General features: G+C 36.3%; 1 protein-coding gene across 2 annotated transcripts in view; it reads left to right on the top strand.

Moving 5' to 3' along the window:
* REV3L (REV3 like, DNA directed polymerase zeta catalytic subunit) overlaps positions 1 to 14934 on the top strand; it is a 114549-nt gene that overhangs the window by 44038 nt on the left and 55577 nt on the right. For both annotated transcript variants that reach the window (XM_021555506.4, XM_085575017.1), the window contains exons 2-5: positions 175 to 364; positions 1687 to 1761; positions 3226 to 3386; positions 7372 to 7468. In XM_021555506.4, the coding sequence (XP_021411181.3) occupies positions 175 to 364; positions 1687 to 1761; positions 3226 to 3386; positions 7372 to 7468 (523 nt within the window). The remainder of the gene's footprint in view (positions 1 to 174; positions 365 to 1686; positions 1762 to 3225; positions 3387 to 7371; positions 7469 to 14934) is intronic.

Here is a 14934-nt window from a genome sequence, read left to right as displayed (position 1 = left end):
GAATCAAGTGTGAGATTTGCTCTACATTAGTACCTTTTGTTTGAAACACACCTGCACTTGCATCATAAATTTATTCTGTCTGAAGAACCTGAAAGTAATATGAAAAAATGTGGCGCCTATTTAGAAAAAGAAAAAGTAGTAATTAGAAAATAAATGTTTACCTTTTATTTTTAGGTCAGAAGACTTGTCTCCACTTGCATGGTATCTTTCCTTACCTCTATGTACCATACGATGGTTTTGGACAGCATCCAGAATGCTACCTTCGTCAGGTGGCATTCAGCATTGACAGAGCACTCAATGTGGCTTTAGGCAATCCATCTTCTACTGTTCAACATGTTTTCAAAGTATCATTAGTATCTGGAATGTAAGTATGACCTGTCAGGAGTTTTGGTTGTTTGTTTTGAATAATTTTTTGCTGTTGTAACTACATAAAAGTACTTTGGTCTTGGATGATTACAGTTCTAATCCTTTTTCATTCCCCACCCATGTATATCTTCATACAGGGCTGTACAACTTCTAAATGACTCTTCTCACTTGCTTTGACCTTAACATAGTTAACAGGTTTTCCCAAAAAACCTTCTTGACACAACCATTTTTTGCTAAATTGTATCCTAGTGTCTATAATTTTGTAAAATCTGTTTTTAGCTTTTTCTGTCTCTGTTGTTAGAGCAGTACTTTCCATGCAGCATTTTCTACCTCTGGAATATTCTGTGTTCCCTGAGACCAGGCATGTCTTGTAGGAGCCTGATTCTAGGTGTTCTCTTTTTTTTTTTGGTTCATGTAAAATTGCCCTCATCGAGACCCTCGAGTCATGTTTATCCGTCTGATTCTTACAGCAGTACAGACTAGGAAGTGGAGGCTCTTAAATATACATTTATTAATCTGTCAAGATGACCATTGTGTTTTATTTGTGTAGCTTTCTATATTGAATGTTAGCATTTTAAGGATTCTTTTAGTTAATTTTTAACTTGTATAACTAAGGGTTGAAAAATAAGTCAAATCATAATGAGTAATAGGAAAATATCCTGGAAAAACACAGGTAATCAAGATACATGCATTCAGTTTTTCATCTTCAAAACAATGTAAATGATAAATTTCAGTATTGTGGAACACTATGTTTTATTTGCTTTTTTTCATGCATTTCTGAAATACATTCTTTCTAATTGTTTAAGTTTAGGAAGATAATACTTCTGTTCCCAGCCAGTTTTGGTGGTTTCTAGCTATTGTGAGTAAATTGGCTGCAATAACTTGTTTTTATTTTCAATCAAAACTTTCTGATGTTTTTACAGTAACAAAGAAGGTCACCTACCAAGTTTCTTGATATTGTTCTTTTTGTGAGAACTATATAAAATGTAATATATAAATTGTAGTTCATCTCAATAGTGAAAGCTGCACAGAGTAAACAGTTGACAATATTTATTTGAATAAGTGAGAAAAGAACAGGTGGAAATTAGGTGAACCTGCCTCTTTTTCACCTCTCTTGCCTTAGAATTTCAGAGCAGTTGTTACTGAAAGTCAGCTGCTCATTGCCTCAAAGCAGCATAAGAGTGTTTCAGGTGTTTTGTTGGTTTGCATAAGAGGTAATGGGGAAGACGTAAGTGATACACATCTTCATCTTTACCTGGGTAGATAGACATGCTTATTTAAATACTGGCTAGCTTCTTGCTTTTATTTCTTTCTCTTCAGGCCTTTTTATGGTTACCATGAAAAGGAGAGACAGTTTATGAAGATTTATCTTTACAATCCTGCAATGGTAAAAAGGTAAGGATGCAGAAGTGTGAAGTTCTGTCTGATTTCCTTATATTTTGAACTAAAAAGTCAGGTTTGAAAGAAGATTCACCTGTAACCTAAAATCTCCAAAATTATTGTCTCATGGTTTTCAAAAACTCTTTAAAATTTACCAATTTTAAACACACCAATAATCTTTTAAAGGAGTAGAGTGTTGTTAGGAAAGCAGTACCAAAACATACTTGCCTTTAGTTGTTTTATGTTTCCTGTAATTTGTGAACACGTAAACAAATTAACATCAGCTTACATTTCCTGTAACTTTTAAGGAAAACAATGTAGCTGTTTTCTTTCATATAGCTTTGTTTCATTTGTTATGAAATAAATTTAGGTAGGCTTTAATTCCAATAAAAATGACTAAATTTAAGATTTACTTGGAAAACTGAATAACTTTTGTTATTTGACAGGTTCTGTTTCTCAATAGAGTTATGTTCTGTTGTATGAAAGTACTGTTGATTTCAATCTTAGTGTCAAAGTAGCTGCAGTAAATTCAGGAATAAATAAGGAGGAATTATTTCCCAAGCATAAACTGAAATCTCTTGAGTGTGTGCTATTACATACTGTAACGTTTTTTAAAAAGGTCCCATACATGAACATAAGATAGGATTGTCTGATTTTTCTTCTAGGCAAGTGAAGCTTTGCATGGTTTAAAATTTCTGTATTAATGGATGACAGGACAGTTGTTTCAAAATTTGAAGCTTCTTATGTTTGAATTACTCCTATCCAAATAAGGACTGACACTTCACTTAAATTATTCTTTTCCTTTTTCAGTATAAAACTTTATTTTTAATCCCAGTTTTTTTGCATTTAGAAATTCATAGTGCTTTTCTTTGTTGTATAGTTTTATGCTGTTAATTTGAGAAAAACTTTCTGTACCAGTTTATAGTTATCGGAATACTTGCAATTATTTTTTAATGTGTAGCTGTTTAAAAGAGAGGATTTGTCCTTATGCAGAGTTTTAAAATATTGCTTCAGAGTATACAGTATATAGCTTGAAAACCATGGAGGACATTTTATGTATCATATATATGTCAACGAGAACTAGAGAGACTTTCAGACTTATTACTGCTGAGTAAGCATACAACTGCCACAGGTCTGTTGAAAGATTTCCATGGCCTATAGTGTCTTTTGGTTCACTTGCAGGAATAGGATATTGCAGGATTTTTTTTTTTTTTCAGAGAATTTGTAGTTTTTTCAGCTGAAGGATTCAAGTCTCTTTTGCCAGTAACACACAAATATTGTATCATTATTAGCAGAGATAATTTTTGTTCATCTGTTATTGCGAAAACACAGTTCTTAAGTTAAAAATGCAACTGAGGCAAAATTTAAAATGTCTAAGTATTCTATATTTTGATAAAGTCAAATACAAATATTTGTATTGTATTTGTATATTTGTTGTACTGAAATAATATTTTATTTCTGTCCCAATTTGTCTTTTAGAGTTTGTGAGCTTCTGCAAGGTGGAGCCATAATGAACAAATCTTACCAGCCTCATGAAGCCCATATTCCCTACCTCCTCCAACTCTTTATAGACTACAATTTATATGGAATGAATTTAATAAACCTGGCTGCTGTCAAATTCAGAAAAGCAAGAAGAAAAGGTAGGGTGTTTATTTCTTAAGACCAAATAATTGTTTTGAAGGCTAAAAGCTGCCATTATGAACAAGACATCACTAGCTGTCAAGCTTTTGCTTTATTTTGGCTGATGAGTATCATGTTGTTTCCCTGAAGTTTGCTTTCTGTGTCAAAACAAAGTCCATATGTAGCTTTTTTTGCCTCTGTGTGGGGAGTGAGGAAGAGCTTGCTTCCTGAAATGAGATGCTGTGTATCAAGAAATATGTGTTCTGTCAGCAGTGCGGCTGTGACCATTTCACAAGATGACCACACCTCTTTTCTAGAAGATGAAAAATTGTTGATGTTTAGTTGAAGAATTTACATGAAAGATAAAATAATAGCATTGTTGCTTTATTTTCTTGTGGTTTTGATTCTTAAATCAATTCAAATTCTTTTTTTTTTTGTTGCAGTAGTGTCTTTACAAAATTATGGCTAATGATTTTGCTGTGATGACAATGTTCTGTTCTAAATTAAAATGCTTGAGTTTGTGCTAAAAGTCATTTGCTCTAAGGTAAAATTTGAATTATTAGTGTATGAGCAAAGGAATAATTTTGAGAAATTAATTTGGCATTTCAGATTTACCATTGACATAAAATTAAGTTGGTGAAAACATCCCTAATTCTTCTAAATTCTTCATTATAAAGGAGAGATTACAGTAGGAAAAGTATACCTATGATACATAGTGTTTAGTAAAATAAGTATTGTTTACTTAAATCATAATAGTTCCTACAGCTGAAGCAAAAGTTGAAAGCAACGGTGAAATATCCTTCTGTAAAAACAGAGCAATAATCATGCTGAATTTCCTCCTTGTTTTTATGCATGTATATTCAGATGGCAATAGGTTAGCCTATTATACTAGTTGTAACTAATTCTTGTTTGAAAGAAAATACTCTTTTCATACCCAACAATAGGCCACACTTTTTTCTCGTGTCAGAACTGTAGGAAGGCAAAAGCTCTGCCATGGACAGAGCATCTTCAGGAATTTCAGTCCTGAGGAAATACAGTCAGGTACCTTTAATCTTCCAGATGTTCAAATCAGTCTTTTGGAAACATGCAATGTAATTGTATCAAATAGTTGCTTCCATTCTTTTTCCATAGCTGGTTTTTTTCCCTCTTTCAGATGGTAGATGAAAAACATAAGCTGTTTATATTCTTCTTCATAATTTATTTAAGGATGAGAGATCTAAGTCTTGAATGGGAACAAGGGGGTGGAAGAGGAGCATGGGCTGAGACCAGTGGACTTTTAGCTATTCTTACAGGGGAAGAATCCAATAAAATAAAGGGAGAAAAATGACACTACCTTGTCTGGCTTGAACAGATGCTGGCTGCAGTGCTCCTAGGAAGATTCATTCTGCTTTGCATGGCTCCACAGCACACATGCATCAGTAGCCTAAGCTCAGTCTGTTGGAGTCCCCAGGCACAGGATCACTGTCTATTGCTCCTGGCACAGCAGCCAAGTGACAAATGGTTTGTCCCTGATGCAGCTTTACAGAGGCACTGCTGTCAAGAGCCTGTCCTTGTATGGCAGCCCTCTCTGAGCTCAGGCTGTTGGAGTAGTGCAGAAGCACAGCCTCTGCTTACACCTGACACACTTTACCTACCTCTTCCTCAGCCTCTGTGTTGTGGAAGTTCCTTTCAGTCAGGTACAGCTGTATCACACAGGCCAGGCCAGACATTGTTTCTTAGACAACAGTAAAGGCCTTTACCAAAAGATGTGCAGCAAACACTTACCTTACTTCCCTTGCAGATGATGATAATAAAAATGAGTCTGGCAATTAATGTGTTTGTCAGTGTAAGCAAGCAAGCCTCAGGAGCCTGTTCATAGTGGTATTTTTCTCACTGAGATAAGTCAGTGTTTTTGAAGGCTGAGAGAGGTCAGTATGCAGATTTCTTGTAGCAGGAACATTTTGCCTTCATCAGCTTGTATCCAGAAGGTGCAGCAATTAATTTCCTCAAATCCTTGTCTTTATGGGCCGTGAAGAAGGCTGCCTATTCATTCATGCACCACATACCACTGTAACTGTTGCAAAACTTCTGTTTTCAGTAGCTGAATCTGCTTCTGTATTATGCCTCTGAAAGACCTTGATGTGTCATTGCTACTGTATTTAAAGATCTTTATATCAAGAGAAGGAATATTTGAGTGTCCTTAAATTCCTATCCCTATGATTAATTTTACTGAATAAACAAACTAATGCAGGAATTTGAGCCTCAATTTTTAGAAATATATGAAAACAGCAATGATAGAGAATAAGAAAGGGAATAATCCACTGAAACTGGTATTTGAAATGCATATAATTTTTAAAAATAATAGTATATATTTTACCTATTGGTCTATAATCTTGCATAGATTATCAGATGTATTTTCCTTTAAAATATACAACTATTCAGTCCCATTTCATCAACTATTTCAAGTTGCAGATAAAAAATAGTAAGAGTTGTTTCCATGCATAGTCAGCTTACATTTTAATATGGAGAATTAGCTGATGTGCCACCCAGTAAAAACATGTCTGTGTTTCTTCCTGGACTAGCTGCCCAGGACAAGTCATCAATTTTGAGCAGCACAGACAGTAAGGTGTGCTAGGTTTCAGCTGGATCTGTGCAAATGGGATCAGACATTCTGTGTTGTCTTTCCAGAATCAGCTGCTTAGGCATGGAATGCACAGACTGTAACAGCACAGGTGTGGCTGAAACGTGAGCTGGCTCTGCATAAGCACAGGAGTGTCTTCACCCCACTTGAATGCCACATCTTTGTGCCATCTCAGTACACTTAAAGAGTCTGATGTAGGGGCAGGGTTTGCAGGAACCTAGTCTGAGTGCAGTAAGCTGGAATATATGGTCTGGAATATATGGAATTGTTCCAGACCAAAGGAAGCTACTGCTCGTAGGTTCTTTTTGTAGCTTCTAAGGTTCTTTTGGCATGGTGCCTGCCAGTTGCTTCTGTAGTAACTTAGGGCTTTTTGCTGCATGACGTATCCCTAAACCTTATATTCCAAGTAGTGGAATTCACATTGGAAAGACTATTATGGAATTTTTAGAATAAAAATACATGTTCTAATAAATATTTAATTACTGAAGACCTCTGACAATTGAATTAATTGGTGTAACTTTAACAAATGCAGGAGTGTTTGCTATGGCTGAAAAGCAAATTTAATACCCAAAAATTGCTAGTGCGTGACACCACCATAGCTTAGAAAATTCAAGGTTCAAGCTGGTCTTTCAGGTAGAAGTGGGAGACTGAGTAATTTTCAAGCTCTTCTCCCATTCTACCTTCTTCCAACTCAATTCCTGGGCCTTTTTCTGTCTCATGCTATATCTTGTGTATGTTGTCTTTCCTTTCTCTGGAGACTGAGGGTTCAGGTGGAGACCTCAAGGAAGGTAGGAATTCTTCAGAGAGGACTTCACGAGCATGATTTTGGAGCACACTTCCTTATGTGGAGGCCTCTGAGCAAACTTAGTGTTTTCTTTATTTGTAGGTCAGACAATGTCTGCCTTCATTTCAGGTTTCCACTTACTGCTACTACAATTGTATCTGGAATGTATTGTATATTCCCTTCCAGTTCACAAATAAGAAAAACTATCAAGTAGAATTTAGTGTTTTCTTTGGCTTCTAATTTCCATTGAGATTGGAACTGTGGACTCAGGAAATCCTGAAGTTTGCATCAAAGTGTATGATTTCTTTTGGAATTTTCACAAATAGAAGATTGAATTTAGGCTAAGATATGACTAGATTGCAGCAAATGTAGTTCAAATAATGTCAGTGTGTTGGAAGTATACTTTTCTTTCCTATAAGTGTGTCTATGTGTTAGATATAAAATTAGATAATTTATATGATAGCATAGTTAATGGGTGAAGTGCTATTTCTTCTTTAGGAGCAGGTGGATTAGTAATATTAAATAATAAATGCAGTTATACAATGATATTTGTAAAAAATATTGCCACAATAATTAATTTCTCATTCTACTTTTTCCCTAGGTGACACATCAGGTGTAAGTAAACATCACAGAACTCATTTGCCAGAAAATTCAAGCAATGTATCTTTCATTGAATGGGAAGAAGATGAAATACCAAGGTCAGCATCCCGGATTTTTCTGTTGCATGCTGTATGTTGCTATATACATTAATTTGCACATAATGGAGTTCCAGTCTCTCATATAAAGGACCCTGATATGCTTTACATGTTAAAAAAAATAAGTAATTATGTGACACAAATTATCATTATTTAGTTTCTCTGTAGTTTCTCTGTATAGTCTTGGTCACCTGATGCTTTGTGGTTTATGGTTGTAAAAATCCAGCTAGGAAATAATGGGAAAAATTCTACTTTCTGGGTTTTGGAATTATGACTTGGATGAAGCAAGCTTAATAGTTATAGAGAATATTTACACATCAGTTCACAGATTGTGTTTTTCTAATCCTCCTTAACTGACGTGACTTCACTGGTCACATCTCAAATCTCCGTTCAGTTCTGGGCCCCTCAGTGCAAGAAGGACATTGAGGGGCTGGAGCGAGTCCAGAGAAGGGCAATGCAGCTGGTGAAGGGTCTGGAGCACAAGTCCTGTGAGGAGCAGCTGAGGGAGCTGGGGGTGTTTAGTCTGGAGAAAAGGAGGATCAGGACTGACCTTATTGCTCTCCGTTACTGCCTGAAAGGAGGTTTTAGGCACGTGAGGGTCAGTCTTTTCTTGCAGGTAACAAGTGGGTCGACAAAATAAAATGGTCTGATGAAAGGGGAGTAATAAATAATAATAAGAATAAATAGGAAGTAAAATAATGTACATAAATTTACAATAATTTACAATAATTAAAATAATAAACAATAAAAGTGCCAGAAAAGTTTAGATTGAATATTAGTTACTTCACTGAAGGGTGGTCAGGTATTGGAATAGACTGCCCAGGAAGTGGTGGAATCTCCTGGAGCTGTTAAAAAAATACTTGCATGTGGTGCTTGGGGGACATGGTTTAGTAGTGTTAGATTAATAGCTGGATGTGATGATCTTAGAGGACTTCTCCAACCTTAATGACTCTATGATTCTATGAATAGTGTGTTACTAGAGAATTTCAGTTTGTCCATTTCAAATGGTAGCTACATAAGAAACTCAGCTTAGAATTTCCATCTCTGTCTCCCATGCTTTTCCTTTTTCCTAGGCATTTTTACTCTACAGTTTGTAATTTGTAATAATTTTACTTCTATAAGAAAATGAAATATTTCTGAAATTTTGGGGGTTTTGGGCCAAAGTTGGGGAGGGGAGAGAAACTTCCAGTATGTGAAGCTACTTTGATTTGTATAGTTTATCTACAGCAAGTTAATTCTTTATGCTATTTGCTAATGATTCGGCAGGTCCTTCTGTCATCTGGTAATCTTCTCAGTCTTTGGGTGGATCCTGTCATTCTTCTCTGACGAGCTTATTGGGCTCAATATGCCAGACTTCCTGCTACTGTTATGTACTGGGAGAATTTGCTTCCCTAATAGAAAATGTGTGCATTAAACCATACTTCAGGCTTTTCTAGCATGCAAAACTATGAGCTTGTGTTGATTATATCTGATTTTCTGGTTCTATTACTGCTTTAAGGGGATTTTGCAACAACATTCATCTGACAACTTCTGGTCACTTTATGTGCAGTTGTTCTTGGGCTGTTTCTTCTTTTTGGCTGCATATTTCATTCACAGTGCATTTCAACTTCTATTTGGCTTGGTTCCACAAGCCAGCTTACTTAAACATTAAAGGTTGGATCATAAGTTAGACCAGGATTATCTGATGTTGCTTTACACAGATCTGGGGAAGGTAGATAAAAAGAAAGCAAAGTGGTACTTCCTGGCTGTCAAAACTAGAGTGGGATAAGCTCAGCAGAGCAGGAACCAAGGATGCCTCCTCATGGCTGTAACCACAAGTCTTCTTTCCTCCTTCCACACTTCCATGTGTACAGCCAGGGTGCAGCACCTCATTTGTACCAGTCCTCCTTCAGCACTCACATATGTTCCAGAAGTGGGATGTTAACAATAATGGGGAAAATACCAAGGCTCTCCATTTCCCTGGTATTTGTTTGCTGTACTTCTACCAGCAGGAATTTATTTCTTGAATGTAAAGCCTGAATACTACATAATATGCCGCACAAATTCTCTGTACACCATATGCAACGATAATGGTAGTTCCCAATACAGTTTCATTTATCATGCCAGTTTGGCTTGTGAGCATTTTGGGATTTATTAGTACAAGATGTTTCTCTTCTCATCCTCTTACTGTTCTACTCCTGAGTTATCCTGCTTTAGTTTTCTGCTGCTAAGATCTGGTTATGTATCCAGTATGTGTACTGGCTTGCCTTATCAGGATATTTCATTACTACACTGCTGTATTAATGAGATGTGACGTAAGCTCAGTCACAGAAACTGGTCTATATTGAGTTCTACACATTTTGTATCAATGCTCTGTCCTTTTTATATAAGCAAGAGGAATTTCACATTTAGTTAGCTCTTAAAATACTTTAATAAATCAGGTACTCATTTATGATTCCTGCAACTGAAATAGTTTACATTTGATACTGTGTTAAATGTTTTTTTTTGTCTAGAAAAATAGTTTTTTTCTTAAGGTGTTCTAGCATGACTGTCTTCCCCATGCTGTAGGACCTACATGCTATAGCCAAGCAAAAAGCCTAAACTTTTCCAGTCCTGATTTTACTCTGTTCTGTATCTGCACAAATTTATTTGCCTGTTAAAATTTCTCCTGGATTATTTGTGGGACTCATCAAGTTAAAACTGTGTTCTTGTAATCAAATCCATACTGTAGTGCCACTTTCATATTGCCTTCCTACTTCCTTTCAAATTTTGAAAACTTGCTTCTAGGTTGGCTTAATGGATCTATAAGTGTCATGATCAGCCTTACTGAGGGTAAATTTAACCCAGACAGTATGAGATACCTATCCCTTTTAATTGTTTCCTGGAATGATTGTTACTCAACTGTTTATATTTTTGCAGGCTACAGCATTACTTAGTATCTGTAAAGCTGCCTTTCTTCCTTTATTTCTCTTTTCTTAAAAAAGTATGCTCTCTATTCCCAACATACGTACTTACTTATCAACAGCTGTATTCATTTCTAGCTTCATGTGCAATACCTGCACAGTCCTCTCACTTTATTGTGTAGTCCTTCAAGTTCTGTCCGGTTCAAGTTGAGATACTTGAATGTTTTGTTAATGGTTTAGCAAAATTTTTTTTGCTTGCTGTAATTTTACCTACTGTACTTACTGTAATTTGTCTGCTCTTTTCAGTAGCATCTGGAGTTTCTTCTAAATATCACTGAACTTCTAAATTTCTTTGCTTGTCCTTCATATCAGATATGAAGATCACATCAGTCTTTCCCTACCTTTCAGCTGTATACTTAATACTTGTTCTCTCAAGAAAAAGCAAGAAGGGAAAAGAGACTCAAATGTTGTTTGAGACCACAAAATTTCTAGGCCTGTCTTGTATTCTTAGTGACTAGGATGTCTGTTGGGACTCATTATTCTTTGTGTACATTAAGAATACATTATAGGGATAGTCTAACACGTATCTGCCAAGTCCTTGCTGTAAGTGGCACTTAACAAGTTCTCTTGTTTAAGCAAGCAGTGACAGTGATTGGACATTTCTTGACTTTGAACACAGTATATCACTTGGCTGAAATACAATTCTGGATACCTGGAAGGTAATATGCAAAGTTTAAAAGTTGCATGTGTAGCATGAGCAGCATTTTGCTGAGTAAATGCTAGTGATGGCTCCTTATTTCAAAAAGCATTTGAGAACTTTGTCAAATTTTCTTGGTAACTGAACTCCTTTCATGCTAGAGAGCACCTTGCTACTCAGCCTCTTACCGAGAATAGCATTCAACCTGACCATGTCCTGTCTTGCTCCTGGCAAATCTCCAAATTATTGATTCACTGCTATGATAAGTGCGCTGTATTAAGCCAGAGACATTTTTTAAAATGTAATTCTAGAATGATTTTGTTAGACAAACAAGTAGACAAATGTCCGAAATCTCTGCTGCCCAGGAATCCCTGATGTTGAAAGGCTTTTAGGTATAATACTTGCCAGTGTTATTGCACTGAAAACCTACAAAGCCTACCCTAAAATGAGCAGCAGTCACCTGAACCTAGTAGTGCTATCCAACTGTTTGACATCAGGAGTTCTGGACATGAGACACATTTTGTTATCCCACTCAGGCAGCTGATAATAAATGATGAAACACTTCTGTGAGTTCCATTGAGAAAACTTTCTGGTAAGCATCAGACTTAGAGTATCTGCCAGTCAAGTCTACCACTTGGACATGATGTGTTAAAAGCAGAATGATTGGTAGAATGCTTTTGAGAAACACTTTCTTTTTTTAAATCCTAGATTTGCTATTAGACACTAGTTTATATGGAAGTGGAGAGATCTGACAAATAACACTTCTGCACAGTCTAGCAGATATATAACATTACAGATTTTTTGCTAGGCTTGTGACTGTCATAATTGCTTTTCTCGCTTGTCAGCCTGTGCATGTTTTTATTTAGCTGTTTCATTTTTTAATACAATGTGCACATTATTTAAGTAATTTGAACATCCTGAAAACAATGACGTGTTTTCTGCCATGAACAGAGTATGGAAAATCATTATGTGAAATTTTTGAGTCCTTATCAGCACAGTTGAATAATAACACCTTTTAGATACTCCATGGAGTTAATTTTTTTCTCTTGTGTTCCGTTTAACATTACAAATACCTCAAATGCAGTCATTTCAGAACTTGTTTCCTTAGGCTGTCATTAATATTGGTGAATTAAGATATTGACCTTGTTGATTATTTCTCAAGGTTTTTAAGGGCTTTGATCTACCTAGCTGTATGTAGTGAGCATGAGCACTTTTTAAAAAAAGTGTTGAATGTAGCCTTAATTCATTGTCTCAACATCTGAGAAACCAAACAAACCTTGGTAGTTTCTTTGAGCACAAGTTTCATCCGAAACGATAGTTTTTATCTCAGTGGATAGTGTGAACAAACTCTTACATTCTTCAAAAATAAGCACCATTTTCTCTGTTCTCAAAATAATGTATTTGGAGCTTTTAATACAAAAGTAAAATGATTTTGTATTGCAGTTTTTCTCCTAGTGTGTAGGTATAAAAAGCAATTTAAAATTAACTAGTATTAGTATCCCAAATAGCCTAGCCATGGTAACTCAGTGTTGTACAACCCTGATTTATCTTGCTTCTTCAGAGAGAAAATTTCTTTTCGTCTGCAGCTGGGTTCCTTCTACACTACCTCACTTAACCCTGTCTTTCATATATCTGTATTACAAGGTTTATCTTGTGAACAAGTCTCTTTACATTCCTTCTTACAAAATGGAACATAGATGCTGTGAAAAGCTTTGCCTGGGACTTGCTAATTTGTCTTTTCCAAACTTGTTCTAGTACAGACACTCTCAAATCATGGTTTTGGCATTACCTAAACCACTACTTTTCTTTGCAAAACTGATGCAAGCAATGTGAGGCAGGTGATTAGTCTGTTGTATGAAGCAATTTGTATTGAACAGGCCACTTCTGAATATCTTCCAAGGCATTACAACTACTAATGACATGAAATAGTTCATATTTTCAATTAACTACCACTGGGAAACTAGACATGTTCTGACTACTTCATGCTGTCTTCTCACCTGCTAAAAACAGCACTGTAGCTGCTGAGGAAATGTGTCAGGGAGAATGGGAAATACGATTACTTTGTGTTTTTTACCAGTATATTGCACACATTTGTTTTAGGTGGGCAAAAGCACCAAACCTAACAGCTGACCAAGCTATTGGCAATACTCAGATGAACCAGTTCCCAACGCAGCATGTAACCATGTTAAATAACTCTACTTCAGGGCAGTTTGTACTTCCCCCTCAGCACCTCATGTTTTTGTTTTAATCAACATAAATTAAAATGTTAGAAGGGGCAGTTAAAGCTGCTCTGCTTTCCTATGCCCTTCAAGGGTTTTCCTGAAGTGGGAACAAATGACTTCTTGGCCTTTGTGGCTTAGCTGAATATTGCAGAAGCTTGTAGTGCTACCATCATGATTTCAGCTAGTGCAAGTGCCTAGCAGCTCGCCGTGACGAGGATGTTAAATGCCAAGCTAATGAACCAGTGGTATTGGGAAGACATTCTCCCAAGTCTAATGAAGAATTTACTGTGTGTCAGGTGTCTTTATTAGCTTCCACATAATTCTTCAGAGTGTGCAGTTTTGACTGCCAGCCCTGCCTTCAGCATGGAAGTGTTAATGGCAACTATAATGATAAATCCTAGATTTGTTTCAGAAAAGGCCTGTTATTATCTCAGTGTTTTTAATTTGAATAATATGCCATGTAAATTGAAATACTGAAGTTTTTGACAGAAAGGCTCCTCATCTTTCTCTCCAACCCTCATTAGCTTTTGGATTCTTTTATTGTCTTTTAAAAGAGGAAATCAGTGAAAGTGGGAAGCTCAGATCTTTGATTTTGTGTCCTCCAGACAAGTCAAGACAAGTCTTTCCCACATTTCTGATGTTACTGACCGTTCTGTATCATGGTCCTTTTTGCTTGTTCCCAGAAGTGTTTTGGTTTTGTAAAGGGAGCTAGCAATTCTTGCAGCCTCTTCTCTCAGTCTTGTTTCCTAGTGCTCTTGCAGTTGTTTGTTACTGTGGGATCAAAATAAAATGTTCAGCTTGCCTCCTGTTCCTGTTGCCCCCTGTGCAGGCAAAGCTCTGTTTGAATCCTTTGATGAGTGAACACCCAAAGTGTGTGACATGAAAAGTATGCATTTTGAGCATATTGTGGGCTTGTTTCCTAGCTGATGGCATGACTGGGAACAGAGGGATGTGATGGCAGTGAATTGTCTTTAAAAGTGTGCATACAATCATCATTAAATGTCATCTAGTTCAGCCCTCCTGCAGTGAACACCTGAAGGAAAACCTTCAATTACTTTAGGTTTCTTAGAGCCCTGTAAACTGACATTGAATGTTTCCAGATATGGGACTTCTCCCACCTCCTATGACAGCTTGTTCCAGCATTTTATCACCTTCATCATACATCACCTTCATCATCACCCTTCTTATGTCTAGTCTAAATTTACTCTCTTTCAGTTTAAAACCATTACCTCTTGTCCTATTGCTATAAGCTCTACTTGAAAGTTGAAGAGCTTGGAGTGGATTTTCAGTGTTGCCCTAAAAGATTTTAAAGGGTAAATGGACTTTAACAAGATGGTTTCTGTTTATTACCTTCCTCCATGGACTCCTTAAAATTTGTTCACTGACAGCAACGGGTGGAATGTCACTGACATTTGCAGATCTGGAAAGGCACAGCAGGAAGGTGATCAGATAATTGTACAGCAATCTTGAATCTGTTTCTAGTATTTCAAGTCTTCATCCAGCCAGCTGTCCTTAGTCCAGCAAGTATTTGGGTTGTTAATATTCCCTTTCTTATTCACCAGGCTAAATAAAGAAAAAACTCTAGAAAAATGAATTTTAAATGTTAAAGTACTTCTGAACTGTGTATGAGAAAGAAAAATCCTTGCCACTGTGTTTTTTGGGTGTATG

The sequence above is a fragment of the Lonchura striata genome, chromosome 3, assembly GCF_050655825.1.
Source record: "Lonchura striata isolate lonStrDom1 chromosome 3, ASM5065582v1, whole genome shotgun sequence".
NCBI classification, from domain to species: domain Eukaryota; kingdom Metazoa; phylum Chordata; class Aves; order Passeriformes; family Estrildidae; genus Lonchura; species Lonchura striata.
This window is presented reverse-complemented; position numbering and strand designations above follow the sequence as displayed.